The 19,751-nt window shown below is 35.3% G+C and overlaps 1 protein-coding gene across 6 annotated transcripts in view; it reads right to left on the minus strand.

The window, feature by feature from the left end:
* Positions 1 to 384: 384 nt before the first annotated feature.
* TRIM33 (tripartite motif containing 33) overlaps positions 385 to 19,751 on the minus strand; it is a 121,864-nt gene continuing 102,497 nt past the window's right edge. For 2 of the 6 annotated variants that reach the window (XM_021922389.2, XM_003892431.5), the window contains exons 13-21: positions 17,780 to 17,912; positions 16,287 to 16,350; positions 14,533 to 14,692; positions 12,995 to 13,344; positions 10,339 to 10,462; positions 8,933 to 9,007; positions 6,993 to 7,145; positions 5,509 to 5,559; positions 385 to 5,429 (exon numbers count right to left, since the gene is read on the minus strand). In XM_021922389.2, the coding sequence (XP_021778081.1) occupies positions 5,217 to 5,429; positions 5,509 to 5,559; positions 6,993 to 7,145; positions 8,933 to 9,007; positions 10,339 to 10,462; positions 12,995 to 13,344; positions 14,533 to 14,692; positions 16,287 to 16,350; positions 17,780 to 17,912 (1,323 nt within the window). In that variant the 3' untranslated portion in view covers positions 385 to 5,216. The remainder of the gene's footprint in view (positions 5,430 to 5,508; positions 5,560 to 6,992; positions 7,146 to 8,932; positions 9,008 to 10,338; positions 10,463 to 12,994; positions 13,345 to 14,532; positions 14,693 to 16,286; positions 16,351 to 17,779; positions 17,913 to 19,751) is intronic. The other 4 variants (XM_003892429.5, XM_021922406.2, XM_009215920.4 and 1 more) reach the window with 4 other exon arrangements.

Raw genomic sequence — 19,751 nt, forward strand, 5'->3', positions numbered from 1 at the left:
CCAACTTACACTGTTTCAGATTAACTTTAAGTTAATTAACTTTTCAGTTCCTGGTATACATACATGTTCTCTCTCACTCAGTCTTCTACATAATGTATTCTCTTTTCACTCTCTCTTAAGATTTGTCCACTGTCCTTTTATAAGTGAAAGAAATTGCTTTCCTGGCAGCAAAGTTTGGGTTAGATCCTTTCCTATGCATTACAATTATATTGTTAATCCCTATCATAACATTGATTACTCTAACATAGAGTCTAAAGTCTGTGAAGGCAATGACTATATCTTGTTCACTACCGTATTTTGGTGCCTGGCACACAGTGTAAATTTTTTAAATGATTTAAAATTATGATTAAGTTTCAACTCACAGAAGAAAAAAAAAGAAATTCATTTGAAAACTTTTTCAATTTTCTAATTTAATAGAAATAACCAAAACAATGTGGCTTTCAAACAAGGGTTTAAAACTAATCTAATACAACTTCTACAACACATTCCAGAGCATTATAACAAGAATTATTTACAGGCAGCTAATGTATTAAATAACCATGAAAAGAAAAAACTTGCTTTTATTACACACCAGCAAAAATACAGGAACAAAACAATTAGAAACTGCAACCTTGTTTTAAAAAATTAAATATGATTATTTAGAGAATACAATACCACAGAAACAGCACTTTTTAAGAATCATATTGAAGGGCAGTTAACTATGTGCAAAAATAATAGTAGTAGTAGTAGTAATAATAATGAGGGGAGGAGACCAATTTAAATACTGGAAGCAAGGAACTAGTAAGGCTGTGAATTTAACCCTTTCGTGTGTAGGTATGTTTACATAAAAAATTAACAGGCTTTCAAATTGCACAAATCTTTTTTATAGGCTTATGTATATGTTTCACTGTGTTTTAAAACGTAGTAGATGCCTACATTTTTCAGAACCAGGAGCAGAACATGCATTCCATCCTTAAGATTGAAATTTAGGCCACACTTGAAAGGGAATATTGCAGTGGCACTTACAAAATCATTTTGGTGCCTTCCCACACTTATAAATTTGGTTAATTTAAAAGAAGAGCATTTTCAATTTTAAAGATCACTTTCTAGAAAAGGGCTAAACTTAACTTTGTACATTTTGTAGTTTGATATGACAAATATATCCAAATTAACTTATTTTTGAAGATAGTTTTGTTTCTCCGATACAATAAAAAATATATAAACGACCACATAGGCAAACACAAGGAACTAAGATGAAAGAAATGCTATACATGCATTTTGACCAAGTAAAAGAAACCATTATATTCAAGAGTACGTGTTGAATCTGAAATGTCTATGTAAACTGTGGCATATAAATTTTTTTCCTTAAAAAAGTACCTTCAATTTTTTTACTCAAACACTTACTTTTAAAAAAATATGCAACTTTCCCCAATTTTTAAAATAAAATGCCACAATATATTGTCATTACTTCCAGCATACATTTAAATTTCTTAATTTTTAAAAGATAGACTGGGTGATATGCATACAAACTTTCCTATAAAATCACCATCCAGGAGAGGATTCTGACATGCTATTAGGCAACAGACTTAAAGCAGTGTTATTGCTTTATCAAGGAGGAGATAAACTGTGAGAAAAAAAAATTAAATATCCAGGTCTGGTACATGATCAAACTGTATTACACCTTGAAAATCTTGAATCACCTTCAGCAGATCATTAACATAGATGGTACAGAAATTAAGAATTCACGGTATGAATTAAGAATCTGTTTTAACTAATGGAGTTGGGTGCGTGGATTTTTTATAAAACTACTCACTGATCCGATGCTGAGTATGCAAATGAGCAGTGCTTTAACAAGAAATGAGATTTTTGTATTTCACATGTTGTACATGAATGGCGGTGGGTGTGGGATGTAAAAGCCAAGGGAGAGGGGGCCACAGCATCTACTCCCATTTTGGATAGTAAGAGACCATTTAATAACATATGGTAGGCCACAATCCAAGGGCATAGTTGGAAGACCTGAATCTATTAGCTTATTAACACTAATCACTAATAATTACATGGCAGGATACCTGCTGAGGTAATTGATAAATCTACAATTTGCACACTTATAAACCTTTTACTTCTACTTAAAAGCATTATTTCTTTCAATTAACTAAAAATTCCAAAACTTATCACAAAAAATGAGACAACTGACTTAGCATTACCTAAAATTCCCTTATGTTAAGATACAGAAGTCAGAAAGTACCAACTTGTTGATCCAAAAATAATAATTTCAATAGTGGATCCAATGCCTTATCATTTCTCTGTAGTAATGGGGTTTGATGTTTCCATATAGAGCATGACCTGCAATCTAACCATACTTTAGAACTTTCACATGCTTGCCTTATAAAGCAATTCCTTCACTCAAGTGAATCGGCTGAGCCAAGTGCTGAAAACACAAATTTAGGTCAGCAGAACAGACCGTGCAACACTTTGTTCTTAGTTTTCTGATGGGAGAAGTAAACTGAAGTACAGCAAAAACTGTAAAAGCTTTTAAGAAAACATTATTATGTGGACTTTTCTCCAAATCTTCTAAAATACTTCCATTTAAACAACAAATACAAATGTGACAGTATAAAAACAAACTGCCTTCAGGGACTGACAGATATTCAATTTTGTCTTTTTAAAACATAAATTAATAGGAAAACATATATCTAAATATCAATTTAAGTTTTTATACTTTTTAACCATAGGTATAAATGAGCTGAAAAAATCAGCTTAGAGACACAACGATCAGTGTGCAAGAAAAAAGCTTTAATAAAAAATCTAAAGTGAATACCTTAATGGTGGCATGTTGATAGCTATTAATAGTAATTCCTCAGCAGTATAAATTATCTTAACAGAAATGGAGACTATTAAATGTTGACAAAAAAGTGGCTTTTAAACTGATTTAACCAATCTTAAACCAAAAAAAACTAAAAACTCTAACATGTAATTTTAAGGGAACACAGTTATTTTTTAAGGCCCCAAATACTGAAAAATATTTACTTAAAATGTGTTTCTCCCCTCAGTTAGCAGAATCTATTTATGACTCATTATCTACAATTTTTTAAAAGGATCCATTTGAAGAGCAATACAAAATATTAAAACTCAAAGGCCTGACAGAAGGAAGTTATACTGCTGCTATTCCTCACTTTCCAAAAATGTGCCCTTAGATATATGTCTACTTATAAACTGAAATCATGGATGTTGTGAAAAAAGAGGGAAACAGGCATAGGCATAAGTATTTTTAAATAATTTTCTCCCTCTTATAAAAAAACTTTTCCTAGGAATTTAAAATTTGAGTAAAATGTTTAAACAGTTTGGTATATTTTCAAAGGCTTATTTTTAAAAAATTGAAAGTGAAGAGGAAGCCAGGAATAAAGTAAATCAATAGCAATAATAAAATCAATACTCTTTAAATACACAACCAGGAAGCCTAAATCATATTCCTATTTACTCCCACCCCTTGTTAAGAAAAGAAAAACAACCCAAAGGAATTTGTATAATAATTTCTTTAGAGCACTTTATTTGATTCAATATGCACTAAAAAATATTGACCTCTTAGACAATTATGTGAAATAATTTTGAGTAGTCTACTCTCTGAACTGCTTAAACTGAATTTTTAAAAAGGCAAATAAATGATTTGCCACAAAACTGCTGATTTCTGAAAAATATCTAATGGCAAATTCTTCTATTTTGGTCTCTGTATATTCTAATGTGTCCATACAAAAGTAGGACTAAAATCTTTAATCAAACAAAAGAGAAGCCTGTAACATTGTAGAACACACATTTTGAATCTGAGCATCACAAATGAAGAAAAGAAAAATGAACCAGAGCCAAGTTGATTTATCTGCCTCGGGTGCTGTAATTGGGGTGGTAAAGGTGGGTTTACTCCAGTAACCATTCAAGTGGGGATTGGCTCATTTTCAGGATTTACTTACAGGTCTCTTCTAAGTCCTTTAAGCCCCCAGTCCATGCAAATGTCCCACTTGGTGGACAGATGAGTAATCTAACCCCACCGGGTTTATTTCAATATTTCGATATCTCAATAATAAGCTGCTTCTGAAGATTTTTTGAGAAGTCTGTTCTCTATTAAAATAAGATAGAACCTCAAAATATGAATGTGAACATTAGAAATAGACAGAATATATTACAAATCCATTCTTGATAGGAACATTAGTAAGAATACACATTAGCTTAAAAAACAGGCTCAGCAAATGTTGCTGATCTGCCAAAAGTTTTAGTTCACTATTTACAAATAAGACAAAGTGAAATACAGAAAATTTTACACATTTGGTAGTTGACAGATACTGTTTGCCAATAGTGGTCTATCAGAAAACTGACATGAAGGAAGACTGGAAAAGAGTCAGTTGTCACCTTCTCAATCAAATTTAAATGTACAGAAAACTAGATTAATTTTGAAACAAACATTCTGCCTTTCATGGGAATAACTGTATGATCACATGATTTGATTGGGAAGTAAAATTGTAAGTGTTTTCTGGAAATGACTACTATAACTCTAAATAATCCACTAATGAAAAGTTACCATTTTTATTTCAGTAGACCATTGAAGTTGATTAAATGATAACTAGTGGTCGTGTTTCCTAAACCCTAAGTATGAGTAGAAAATAAAACCACTGCTGAGTTCTTTATATCAATTTAAAAACTAAGACCCAACAGCATAAAAATGAGAAAAAAATATAATGGCATGATTCATTGCAAATCTGCACTGACATTAAAGTAGAATCTGAGCTACTTGGGTTTTCAACTAGAAAACAACCTGATATGTATGTGTGTGATGAGAGAGGGTTAAAAGTTGTTTTAATAACTGTGCGACCTAGTCCAAAAAGAAAATTTATCAAGTGACACGAGCCTCAAGTATTTACTCGTACACCAAGTATCCTGCACCAATCAATAGCACACAATCATCAACATTTGCCATTTCTAACAATCAGAGAATCACCCTCATTAGAACAGAAATCCTCACATCATTTCACTTTCGCTTTTTGCTTTTAAAGTTGCAAACAGAGTTCTCTCCCCCTTTCTTGACAAGAATGTGTTTCTGTCCATTATTTCAATCTAATACTGTGTAAAAGCTATCAGCTTCTTCAAGGAGGTGCCCACTGTAGGCAGGATATTCCAGCAACACTTAAAAGTTTTCTGGGTTGTTTTTTTTTTGTTTTGTTTTTTAACAATTGATTCAAATCCATGTCATTTTACTTTATATGTACTGGTCTCTCATCTGACTTTAGGCGTTTTCTGCGGGGCTGTATAAAGTCTTCATCAGAGTCCTCAGTTACCTCACCATCATCCTCTTCCTGCTCAAACTCTGGCAAAGGTGCGAAGGTCCTGTCTGAGTAGATCTCTGTGAGTTTATCTTCAAAGTACAATGCAACTGCTTTCCCTGCCTGAGCTACTTCTGAATCAGCCTGCAAGCAAAAGATAGGAATATTCACCTATTGGTAATGCATATTCCTTCACCAAGTTTGCATGGTCTGAAAAGCTTACCTTCAAATTAATCTCTTGTGTGTCTGCATAAACTTGAACAACTTTCATCATCTAAAAAGGATACCAGAGTCAAAAAAAAAAAAGGGAAATTATAATCCTTTCTAAAGTTATAAGACTGTATAGGATTGGCGACGAAAAGTCAGCCATACTAGGGAGAACAAATTGCTATAACCAGATAAAGTGCTTTTCTAAAATTCTACAGAACATGGAATCATTTTCTTTACAAAGCCCTGTTACTAAAGCTACTGTGAAACCTCAGTAATTGTCTTATTTTGAATTATCAAGGTCAATCTGAATAGGAATTGGTCTGAGCACATCAATCTATTCAAGAGAAAAATATTTGTGAAGCAAATTATATAAGAAACCTTGCTTTTAAAAACTGACACACTTTCAATAAACCACTTAATAAAAATTATATCTGTATAGCAATATGTTAATCATAAACTATTTAACTATTACTGAGGCAGGTAACATGGGTCTTATCAACTATAGTTCATGAAAGCATATCTATTTGAAAATAATTTAACTACACTGAAAAATAAGACAAAATTTGGGACTAGTTTCTAAATTTAACTTCAAATTAATGAGATTTTACTAATATACTCTGTGCCATACTGCTATAAAGGTGACTTAGAATTTTCACCTTATGAGGATTTTGTTTTGTTTTCAATTTTAAAATGCCATCTGGATGCTTCCAGAGGTAGTTACGGGAATACGTTACAGGATTCAATGTGATTTATTTTAGTAATAATCATATGGCACCCAAATTACATCAGCAATAAAAAGACCTTAGTATTAATCTTTTAAAAGATTTTGTGGATTCTCATTAAATTCCACTTTCTTCTCCTATCATGAAAATCTTCCATAATAATAACAGAATTGATTTTATCCCTAAGATAATAAAAACAATTTTCCTGAAACAGGTATATATCACATTTCTTCTCAAGGTATGGCTAATTCAAACTTACCCTCAAAAAAAACCAAAACAAAACAAAACAAAAAAAACTCCAAAAACCAAAAAACATAACCAAAATTAATGAAAGTCACACTGCTGAAATAAGAAAACTCAGTATCATATACTCTGGGCCACTATTCAAGATAGGTCACCAGAGATTAGTTTAAGGTTCTACATTTATGTTGTCAATAATAAAATGCAAGGACAAGGGTACAGATACTTTCCTAATTGTACCCAAAATGTAAGCTGTTTATAATCATATCCCACGAAACATACTTAACTACGGACAGTACTTTCCATACTTATGCCAATCCTCAACTCATTTAGAAAAGGTAATATTCTTAATGTATTATATTTAAGTATATACTCCAAATTATACACAATAAATTTTCTTCACTGGAGCTGTTAATACAATCAGATGTTTAGCAGGACTATAGCAGAAAAAAAAAGTCTTTCAGCAGAAAAAATAAAACAAGGAAACAAACAAAAACTAACAAATCAAGACTCTATAGGTTGGAAGTTAACATACTTCATTAAACCTTTCACAGTTCTTGAAGATCAAACGGACATCAGCCACAAAGTCATCTGGGATTTGGTAGTGTTGGGAATGTTTTTTCTGAAGCTTCTTTTTCACGGTGGATAAATCCATTGGTTTCTTTATAATTTTATAGTAGTTTGGTATCTAAAATAAGCAAATAATGGCAAATAAGAATTCTCCAAAAATGCCAAACTGTTTAATTTGAAAATGCATAGCATATTAATTTTAGGGGAAAAAAAGTTATTATAGAGCCAGCTGCTTGCAAATTTTGATACAGACATATGTACTTTACATCTTCATGAAAACCAAATCTTATGCAGAATATGTGCCAATCTTCATGGTTAGTCCAAGCCCCCAAAGTCCTACTTTTAATAGTAAGATTTGGAAAGAAAGCAATTAGCAAGGGTAACCAACCAGTAGCCTTGAGGCAACATTTGACTTACCAGATTTTTATGACTCTTCAAGAGTTTTTCTTTTTTTTTAAAAAAGAAAATTTATAAAATATATTAATGTTACAATTAGAATATGATGTCTTTTGGAAGACATCACAGAGAATTTCATTTACATCACGAAATCTTGACTTAGTAACAGAGGAAGCAAGACTGTTAGCACGTAAGAAAAATTTACTAACTTTATTAACCATTTAGTGTTCATGCTAGGGAATTCTGGCCCCAACCCTGGCCAAAAATTTCTACCCTTGGGATAAAAGTAAAGTTAGAGAAGCTATTTTATTGATTGATTAATTGATTTCTGAGATGGAGTCTTGCTCTGTCGCCCAGGCTGGAGTGCGGTGGCGCCATGCTGGCTCACTGCAACCTCCAATCCCCTAGGTTCGGGCAATTATCCTGCCTCAGCCTCCCTAGCAGTTGGGATTACAGGCATGCGCTACCACACCCGCCTAATTTTTGTATTTTTAGTAGAGAGGGGGTTTCACCATGTTGGCCAGGCTGGTCTTGAACTCCTGACCTCAAGTGATCTGCCGGCCAGGCCTCCCAAAATGATGGGATTACAGGCATGAGCCACCATGCCTGGCCGAGAAGCTATTTTAATGGCCCATAAAAAGAAAACATTTGAAAGTCATTTTCTACTTTAAAATCCCTGCACTTGAAGATGAGACAAATTTTCCAGAAACAGATGATTACTGCTTGTACAAAACATCTTCCGTCTACGCCTTTTGTGATTTAAAATTCATTTCTCAGGCTACTCAGTAAACAAGTCAACTACCATTTAATACTCTCTAACAGGCCTGGTATGTAATAATGTACTATTCAACAACTGATGGCTAGTAATAAAATGTGTGTAGAATATTCTTATCCCACTTATTAGGCACCAAACACCTCTAATCTTCCATTTATTGTAGCATTTTAGAGCCTTTATCCCTTACAAAAGTCAATGACTATAGACTATGCTAAACACTTTACATAGGTTATCTTATATAATCCTCAGAACAACCCAATGAGGTAAGAAATGGTGTCAGAAAAGAAAACTTGAGTCTTAGAGAGGTTGAGGAGCTTATTCCAGAAAGCTGAGGTGTAATACAAGCTTAGTGTAAGGCCAGAGCCTATACTCTGTTTTTTTTTTTTTTTTTTTTTTTTTTTGAGACAGTCTCCCTCTGTCGCCCAGGCTGGAGTGCAGTGGTGTGATCTGACTCACTGCAAGCTCCACCTCCGGGGTTCACGCCATTCTTCTGCCTCAGTCTCCCAAGCAGCTGGGACTACAGGCGCCCGCCACCGTGCCCGGCTAATTTTTTTGTATTTTTAGTAGAGACGGGGTTTCACCGTGGTCTCGATTTCCTGACCTCGTGATCCACCCGCCTCAGCCTCCCAAAGTGCTGGGATTACAGGCGTGAGCCACCGCGCCCAACCGCCAGAGCCCATACCCTTAAGTATTAGGAGACTTCCCCCACTGAGCTACTAAGGTAGGCAACTCACCGAAGCAGGAACAGGCTCCTGGAATTCAATACTTAATTCATGGCAATAGAGGTAAAGCAGAAGACGTTCACATTTCTGGCCCAAACAAGGAAAGGAAAGCACATGAAACATTTTTCTCCTAATAAAACAAACATTCTCGAGAATGAGAACTATATCACAACAAAGTCTGATTACAACAAACTGAACACAAGCCCCCTGTTTATTAGATACTCAAGTAAACATGAACACCCAAAGAAAACTCCTGTGCTTCTCATTTTGTTTTCAGACTACCTTTGGTTCTACTTTAAATAAGAATGGAAGATAACTAAGGTAATTTATGGAAGGGAGTCACAAAAGCAACATCTAACACTTTGTGCAAAAATTTATAAATTACTTGGTAATAAATAAGTAAATAAATCATCACTGTTGCTCCTCATGGTAATTCCTTAGACAGGCAAGATAAATGTTGAAAGTTATTATCCCCTTTCTTCAAATGACTCCAGTCAGGTTCAAAATAAAAATGGCCTTCTCAATCTAACTCCAGAAACGTGTTTTTACCCAATCATGAGTAAACTGAGATGCATTTTACATTCACAGTCTTCTATTTATCTAAACTTCTTTTAATACAAGTCATACAAGTTTGTATACCCTAAACACGTATCTTGTCTTCACAGAGAGTGGATGAGGGTTTTTGCAACTATATACACCAGAGTAGAGCCAAACTTAACTCTAATGACCGCATGACAATGCAAAAGATTCTGTCTTTGGAAATCAGACTACAGGCCAGATTAGTAAAATTCTGAGTAAAGTAAGGAAAGAGTTTCCATTTTTAATATGATGAGAAGCTATCAGAGAATTTTAAGCAAGGAAATGATAGACTTGTTTACTTTTTAAAAGAACGCTGTTTAATACAGAAAACAGACTATAAAGGTCAAGAGCAGAAGCGAGGAGAGCAGTTAAGAGATAATTACAATAGTCCAGATGAGAAATTACGATGTCTGTCTAGAATGGTAATGGTGGGAAAAGGTGAGAAAATGGTATAGTTGTTATTATTTCATTTCTAATAGGTTTCTAACCTGAGCAACAGAAATGAATGGTGGTATCATTCAATTAAGGGGAATACTGGGGGAGGAATACACTTTTTTATGTTGTTATTTGCTTGGTTTTGTGTTTGGAAGGAGAGGATTAGAAATTAAGATTTTAGTTGGGACATCTTAAGTTTGAGGAATCCGGATAGAAGGGTCTGTAGTTCAGGGTTAGAGAAAAAAAGACTTCAGAGATCATCAATATACCATCAGATGACAGGATTAAAAATTAAATGTTACCAGGTTTTGTGTATGCTACACAGGAAAAAAAAAAAAAAAAGATGTATATATAGGCAGACCACTACTGAATCCCAGTGACAAACCAACTTATTTGACACTTACCCTTTGGTCCACGGGGCTTAACCCCTGTGCAGTTTTCCCCTTCTTACTATGTTGCAAATTATCACAATCGTATTCAACTTCTGGCTTTCCAATATCTCTACAAAATGTGCATATCCAGTCCCCACTAGACAGGGAAATAGGTAATTAGTCCACGTAATTATAAAAAAAGCCTGCTCTAGAGAAGCTAATTCCCTAGACAGGGCCCTGGTTTATTTTCTTAATAATTTTTTGGAAAAAGGGAGGTTTTATAGTTGTGAAATCTCATCAGGTGAAGTCATGTGATTAAAAACTCCTCTAAACTTTCCTAGTCACGCATCAATTGATTACTTTCTGGAATGCATTATAAAAATGGCATCTCTGCATTAAAAGGGGGTCTCTAAGTAGTGATGAGCAGTACTTGCAGCATAAGGCCTAAGACCAACTCTCCCAGGTCCCAGTATCACCATTATGTAGACTCAGTATTTATGAATAAGAAGAGCACGGGTTACAGAGTTTCTCAGGTATCTTGTACCGTTTGGCATGTATTAAAATGCCAAAAGTAAATCAGTTGTTTTTTCATGGTCAAAACCTAGAACACACACACACATACCTACAGGCACAAGCACATGTATATATACCTCCTTTTTTTTCAGAGACAGAATCTCCCCCTCGCCCAGGCTGGAGTGCAGTGGCACAATCTTGGTTCACTGCAACCTCTGCCTCTCGGGTTAAAGGATTCTTGTACCTCAGCCTCCCTAGTAGCTGGGATTACAGGCATGCGCCATCATGACCGACTAATTTTTGTATTTTTTTTTTTTGAGACACAGTTTCACTCTGTCCTCCAGGCTGGAGTACAGCGGCATGATCCTGGCTCACTCCAACCTCTGCCTCCCGGGTTCAAGCGATTTTCATGACTCAGCCTCCTGAGTAGCTGGGATTACAGATGCCTGCCAACATGCCCAGCTAATTTTTATGTTATTAGTAGAGATGGGGTTTCACTATGTTGACCAGGCAACTCCTGACCTCAGGTGATCTGCCTACCTCGGCCTCCCAAAGTGCTGAGATTACAGGCACCCGCCACCATGCCTGGCCAATTTTTGTATTTTTAGTAGAGATGGGGTTTCACTATGGTGGCCAGGATGGTCTCAAACTCCTGGCCTCAAGTGACTGACCTGCCTTGGCCTCCCAAAGTGCTGGGATTACAGGCATGAGCCACTATGCCTGGCCACCTCCTATATTTTAACCCTACCAAGTATATACTTTGTTTTTATCAGGATTTCTTATCAAACTATGACTTCTAAAATGATTTATTTATATTCACTCCCTCTCTCTATATAAATAGATATATGGTGATATATAGAGAGGTATATACATAGATCCTAAATCTAGGGATATGTACTAACCAATCTATTTGTTTGTTTTTCTTTTTCAGAGACGGAGTCTTGCTCTGTCACCAAGGCTAGAGTGCAGTGGTGCAATCTCGGCTCACGGCAACATCTGCTTCCCAGGTTCAAGCAATCCTCCTGGCTCAGCCCTCCAAGTAACTGGGACTACAAGGTGTGTGCCACCATGCCTGGCTAAGTTTTTTATTTTTTGTATTTTTAGCAGAGATGGGGTTTTACCATGTTGGCCAGGCTGTTCTCAAACTCCTGACCTCAAGTGCTCCGCCTGCCTCAGCCTCACAAAGTGCGGGATTACAGGTGTGAGCTACCACGCCTGGCTAATTTGCGCCAACATTTTACAATCCTTTCAAAGTTATTTGCCATTGAAAGAAAGTATTCAGTGGCAAAATTCTGACATTCCAGTAAATATTACTACCCAAAGAAAACTCTTAATTTCAAGATCAAAGTGCCAATGCTTTTCTTTTCTAAATAAGAGTAAAGAAAAAGAAGGCCCTTATTACATCTCTAGCAAATAACTGTATCTCCAAAGACTTAGGTAAGAAATTACAATTCTTCAGAAAAATATTCTGGCACTGTTTAAATATCTACTAGTTTTCTAATCCAAAAGGCTGACTCTTTCAAACGGGGTACTATTATTCAATTAAAGTTACTGCTTCTCGGGAATTTGAGAAGATATATCTTTTTTTTTTTTTTTAATTTATAACAAGAAAAAAGCTGGGTTTACCCCAAGAATACTGATTTACTTCCACTAAAAAGAAACTGGGGGACAAGAGAGAAAGGAGAAGATTGAAAAAAACAAGTATGACTCTACTATTTTATGGTCTCTGAAATCAGAGATGAAAGATTGCATGAACATAAAGTATTAAATGGAAGGGAAGAACTACAGCTCTTCTAAACCAAAACCTACCACTTGTAGATGCAAAAACTGATCCCTGATAATTAGTGAATTGCCCAAGCTTACTACAGAATTATAACCAGACTACAGGCTTTGTAACCTTAGCCCCCTCTTAATTTAGAATTTTATCTATTTTCCTTATACTGAATATAAACTAAAGGCCAGGAGATGAAATCTACTCTTTAACATTAATGTACCACTTAGATCTTAGATAGTTTATTGTTAGTTTCTCTGGAAGCTAATACCGAAAGAATAACAGGCTCCCTGTTTTATAGAAATACTACACACTGGTTAGAAGGCCATCTGCCCTGAACAATCTTCTGTTATTTATTTTTAGCTTATGAAAATGAACACCAAAAATCAATTATTTCACTGGTACCTTGGAAAGCTAAGTAGTGTTGGAACATGACAAGTTAGATGAAAGACCTTTGGACATTTTTCGCAGCACAAGAGATCTCCTCCATTTTGGCAGACAGCACACCAGTCTTCATTTGGGTCATCATCTTTATTGTTGCCATCTCCTCCAATCCTTGCCGACCTGTGCATGAGGCTTCGAATTGGGGACTTTCCATTAACAAGGCTGCTGAGCCCTGACTGTTTGCAGCTTTCATTCATATCTGCAGGTTCAGTTTTCACATGGTTTTCCAGGCTTGCCAATGCATCCAACTCACTTTCTAGATGCAGGTTGGTTGAGAGAGGTGGTGTCAAGCTACTCTCAGGACTGCTCAACTAAAACAAAACGATCATAAATTCTTGAAGAATCATTTAATCTTTATTGTATGCAGTATGTGCATTTAAAAGTTATGTGAATATGCATATAGATATACTGACATAACTTAAATTTATTTTATAAATCACAATAGTGCCATAAAGAAATGACAATAATCCCAAAATTATTCAGGCACACTAACATATATGATTTTAAGGGGTCTGTCCCTCTAATAATGTCTCACTCAGATAATAAGTAAATTAATTAAACTGTTAAGCTACTGACTGGGAAGTCAGCATAGGGTTATACTTTTCCTTGAGAGAGCTAATTATGGCACACTCCTTTTCACACCTAGAATCTTTTGCATAGCATTTTAGAAGCATTCTATAATATTCTTCTGCTCACCTATCATTCCACTATATTGTAGGAAGGTTGCAACAACTTGAAATCGTTCACCACCCTTGGCACCCATTTTTTTTATGGGGATACTTTCTAAACCAAGTTCTGGATGAAGAGGTAACAGTACTCCAAACCCAAGGCTGAATCTCTTGCTCTCTGAATCTATATATACTGTGTTAAATATACTAATACCTTGAGATGAATTCCTATGTGCCAACCATATAAAAAAGGAAAAAGAAGCCCGGTCAGAAAGAGAAAACAAAAATCAAAATATTTAAACCAAGAGGGGCTTAGCCTTCCTTCATTCTATATTAGAAATTATATAAAATGTTCCACTCAAGGAACTCCAGAATGATTAGTAATACATAAGCCAAAAGACAATCTTCCTATCACAAAATTCTGATCAATAAATTTCTTTTGCGTCAGCAATCTTAATGCTGCGCTCACAGGTCCAGGAGAATGCCAAAGATCTTTTGTGGCATGAGATTCAACGTGACTACTGAAATAACAATTTCAGGACAAGATACAATCTGATTTAGCATCATGGCAAGAATACTGACTAAATACAAATTCAAAGATAATTTCAAATGAGTACTTAGTACAATTACTAAGTTTTTTCTGATAATTACAGCTGACTCTCAGACAAAAAAGTTGAGTTAGAAAAAGATGTATCTGGCTTGTGCCAGGCATGAAATTTCAAAAATAAATAAATGTTCCTAGAACCACTACTTAGTCTTAATATACTCAGAGCTGAAAGAATCAATGAAGTGATGTCCTTAAGTCCCTGTCAGACCCCAGTGGGAGCTTACCATGCAAGCACTCCTCCTGCCATCCTCTGTTTTTTCTTGTTTTACACCTCCTGAAAAGCTACATATTTCATCTTCAGTCCCAGGTTCTTGCTTGACCTTCACCTGATCAGATTTGAAACTAAGACTTGTCTTCTCAGCAGTTCTTCCTGATGAGCCACAGCTAATAAGAAACAACAAATAAAGATCAGATACGTTTGACATATGGTATAAATAAAAACAATTATATGAAAAGTAATGTTTACTAAAGTGAAGACAACAGACAATTAACTTTGTAGACGATAAGGATACCTCATAATGTGGTTAAGGGGACTGTGGTATAAAGCCTAGCTTCAAACTCTTTAAAATTATGCAGCAACTTTCAGAAGACCCTGAAAACACATTTTATGGTTTGAAGCACTTCTATCTTCACACATACATACATACACACACACACACACACACACACACCCCTATTTCTTAGCTCTGTCCACTGAAAAGGCCTAAGAAACAATGAGCAATTCAGTAGCAATGAGTGCTATTAGCACTAGAATATTATCCTCAAACACTATTTTCCTGCTTTTCTGCTAACATTACCAGAACTTCCTGGGAAAGTAGCTGATTCCAGGTCTGAAGCAAGAAATGTACAAAATGAACCTGAAACACTGTTTCACAGGAAACACTGAAGTTTAAAAAAGACTGCTGTGATTATAGCAAAAGCACTAAGGAGCAAGCCTGAGAAAACTCTGAAGGCCAAAGATGGAATAATGTTAAGTGTTCAATACATATATACATACATACATACATACGTAGATACATAACATATATAATGGATTAAAATATATAAAGTATGTTTAAATATCTCAGTCCATAAAGGTAATAACAATAAAACTGTCACTGTTGGAGGGTGTTAGAAATCAATTCGTTACCACAAGAGCAGGCAAACAGAATTTATCCTATCTTTCCTATAACCCAATAGTTGATGACGAAAGTTTCTCTTTACAGAAATATTCTAAATAAAGAATGATACAATAATTAAAATATCATATTTCAACCAGCAGAAAAATAATAGAGCTAAACAATGATTATTAACGGTTGCTATCACAAAAACCCCAACCAGGCATAATTCGCCCCTGCTGGAAGTACACACTACCACTACACTACCAAGTCTTCTTGCCCTCCCTTCCCCCAAAGCAAACCTAAATCTGATCAACCCTCTTGACCTAAATACCAACATAGACAAAAAAACAGCAGGCAGTGTGTACTTAAATGACAAGATGGAGAAATTGGGAAAACATTATAGGAGAAACTACATTTTTACAACAAATAAATTGATAGTGACATAAACTGATGGAAATGTATAGAGCTTATTTGCATCTGATTCAAAGAAATCATCTGGTTCTTTTTAAAAGGCATTTGTTGCAAAAATTGGGAACACTAAACATTAATGGCTCTCTACTGATATTAAAGAATGAGTTGTTAAATTTTTTTAGGTGTGATAATGGTTCTGTGGTTATAAATTTTTAAAGTTATTTTCATTAAGTGATATATACTGAAACAGTCACAAATGAAATGACTGAGATTTGTTTCAAAATAATTCAGACCAGAAAGGAATTGGTAGAAGAATAGAAGAAGCAAGATTGGACATTATTTGATCACTGTTAAAGCTGGGTGTTAAGTATACAGGGGTTCATTGTAATATTCTACTTTTATTATATATATTTGCTGTTTTTCTTAACAAAAAGGAAAAAAATAATTATTAATGACATAACACTCACCTGCCTCGACTGCCAGTACTAGAAGTACTTGGGGGTCTCACAGGTGTGTGAGAATTGGATAAACCTAAAAAGTAGTAAGTCAAAATGAGTATCAATGCATATAAGAATATTTGGAATTCTACCTACTGGTCACAGAACTCAAGATTATTATAACCCAGCTAAAAAATTCTTGGAAATCAGATCTAGTCACAAAGTCGGGAATACATGTGTAACCATTAGCAGACATCAACCAGTTTCTCTCAGCTGTGTCCAGACATCACCTCAGAATCCTCCTCAGGGCACCACTATCCAGTTAATAAAACAGACCAAGAAAACATTATCTGCTATCCCTCAACAAGTTATTTGATAAAATATTCTACTTAGGTTCCCATTAATTATTTTCAGAAGTCCTAAAATAATTCTTATTAAACCTTAAAAATTATGTGATTTAAAAAATGTTAATTTTGCATCTCATGGAAAATCCATATTCACAAGTGAACTGTTCTTCCTCTAGAAAGAAGTAGGTGGTCCGTTTCAGTAAGAAAGAAATAACATTTAATTTACATCAGAAAAATACATTCAATAACACTTCTAGAATGTTAACCTGTTTGGAGTTGCTTCAATCACGTATTCAAGAGTCCCAACTGAATCATTGAGTAATGGGATTTTGGAAGAGAGCTACATATCATGGCTATTTTAATAGTTCTCAGCAAATTTTTTATTTTAAAATTACAGTTTGAAAATTAACCTGCTCTTCTTCAGCTCTTACTTTTTAAATAATTTTTCAATGATTCATTATTTTACAAAGTGTTTTAAAGTTGACTTGGAACTAAAGAACTCTTCAACTGACCCTCTGTATTGTAAAATATAAGATTAAACCCATAAAAGACTGAATATACTAAGGGCTGAGCAATCTGGAGTTCCAAACAGTGTCGACTACAGATATATATTAATATGATTTCAGTTAGCGAAACGAGTACCAATAGTATTTGAACAAAAATAATTACAAAGAACAATCAAGAAAAAAATATCTGTTATTGTGTCAACTTGGCTAGGATATGACACCCAGCAGTATGGCCAAACATCAGTATAGATGGTACTGTGAAGGTATTTTTTTTAGATGGGATTAATTAACATTTAAATAAGTGGACTTTGAGAAAAGTAGATTATTTTCCATAATGCAAGTGGGTCTCATAAAATCAGGTAAAGCCCTTTTAAGAGAGAAGAGAAGATGGAGCCCTGTTCTCTCCCCTACCTCCTCATGCCCCAAAGAAGATATTTTGTCTCAATACTGTAACAATACTCTTACCTGGGTCTCCAGCCTGCCTGACCTGCCCTGCCAACACCCACAATCACATGAGCCAATTCCTCAAAATAAATCTCTCTCAATCTCCCTTTCTGTCTTCAAGTAGACCTCCTACTTATTCTGTTTTTCTGGAGAATTCTGACTAAGATAGTGAGACTGTTTTTTTTTAGGTGTTAAAAAAGTAAGGTAATATCCCTGTTTGCTTTACCTGATGATCCCGGAGAAAGGGCAGAGGGTCCTGGGGAGGGATTCATGGTGCTTGTAGGCTGTGGGGGTAGGTGACTGCCTGAGATGTATCTACTTAGTAGATTATCTAAACTACTTGAGCCAGCATCTTCCAACTGAAGAGAAAGAAGATAAAGACAAATTTGCTTTGATTAAAGCAGAGAAGTTATTAATTTTATGTCACTGCTTATACTCAGTTTATTAATAAACTAACAGATTATCCAATATCAAGTTGAGCCTTATTATTGCTTCCTTAGGGTCCCCTGAGGGCCCACACAGGATAAAGTTTATGTGGATAAAACTGTATTATTCAACAAACAACTACGTGCTCAGAGCAAAACAAATCCTGTATGTTCTATTATGAAAATAGCTGACATGCTCTGACACTTCTGCCATTTCTCAAAATTGCCGCAGGACCTATTTATCAGTATTCTTGTCCCCAGTATCCCTCCATTTCAATGTCCATAATAATTCACTTAAACAGAAATGTAATTATGTTAGTACCCAGCTCTAAAGCTCTAGAAAATTCTTATAGCCCACAGAAAGCCCTTAGCTTGACACATAAGGCCACTTACTACATAAAAAAGGGCACAGTCAACAGTACATATGAGCCCTTCCCTTACTTAGAGGCAGTAGGATAAAGCCAGAAGACCCGTAACTATGATTCTGGGCTGGTTCTCAACCTGAACGTCAGTTTCCTGTCTTTAAAACATGCCACCTATATTGCAGAACTCTGATTAAATGAGAAAATGTGTAAGAAAGAGTAAAAAAAATTATTCAAGTATGGATATTACCTTAAATCTTACACTATTTCATAAAAGAAATGGTCATATTGTTCTTTTACTTATTTTTGAGACAGGGTCTGGCTCTGCTGTCCAGGCTGAAGAGCAGTGGTGTCATCTCGACTCACTGCAACCTCCACCTACCAGGCTCAAGCCATGCCCTCAATTTCAGCCTCCTGAATAGCTAGCACTACAGGCATGTGCCACCATGCCTGGCTAATTTTTGTGGTTTTTTTGTAGAGATGGGATTTTGTTACATTGCCCAGGTTGGTCTTCAACTCCTGAGCTCAAGCAATCTGCACACCTTAGCCTCCCAAAGTACTGGAATTACAAACAAAACCAAACCCATGCCAGAGACATGAAGGGCTGAAGGTGAGAGTAGGCAGTAGGTTAGATGGAGGGATAATCAAAGGACAATAGCAGTTGCGTTACCCTGTGGTCATAGCTGTTGGCCAAGGATGCACTTGTAAAGCTGTAACTACAGGTGAATCCCTAGCTGCAACTCAAGTCAACTGGAAGATTTGTTATGAGGGGGGAGTACCTAATATGGGCCAGAGATGAAAATGGGGCTGCATGCCACCTAAAAACAATGAAGGGGGAAGATGATTCAAAACAGACACGAAAATCCCAAGTTACCTATTTCCACTCCTTTTTATACTCCTCACCTGCAATTTATATCTCTTGCTAGAAAGATAACTCTAAGGGTAGAGGATGGACAGGTCAGGAAGAGGCAAACAGGAAGTACATTAAAGGGCATCCCTGATGTCATTATAATCTCCAACAGGTAGCTGCTAACTGAAACATTCACCTGTGGGTTTCACTAGACATGGATAGTCACCATAAATAAAAACTGAAACATTCACCTGTGGGTTTCACTAGACATGGATAGTCACCATAAATAAAGTTAAAAGACATTAATTCATTTATTCATTAAAGCAATGTTTTTTGAGCATCCCTGAATAAGTACATGGAAATATAAGTATTATTTAATTTTCATGACTTAAAAGTAAAAACACAGTCCAATAGGAAAATGAGCAAAGACATTTCACAAAAGACAATTTACAGAAGAAATAATCAATGAACATAAGAAAATCAATTTCACCAAAGAAATGAAAATAAAATTAACAATAATGTCATTTTAATCCATCACTGGAAAAGATGGAAGAATGATTT

This window comes from Papio anubis, chromosome 1 (genome assembly GCF_008728515.1).
Source record: "Papio anubis isolate 15944 chromosome 1, Panubis1.0, whole genome shotgun sequence".
NCBI classification, from domain to species: domain Eukaryota; kingdom Metazoa; phylum Chordata; class Mammalia; order Primates; family Cercopithecidae; genus Papio; species Papio anubis.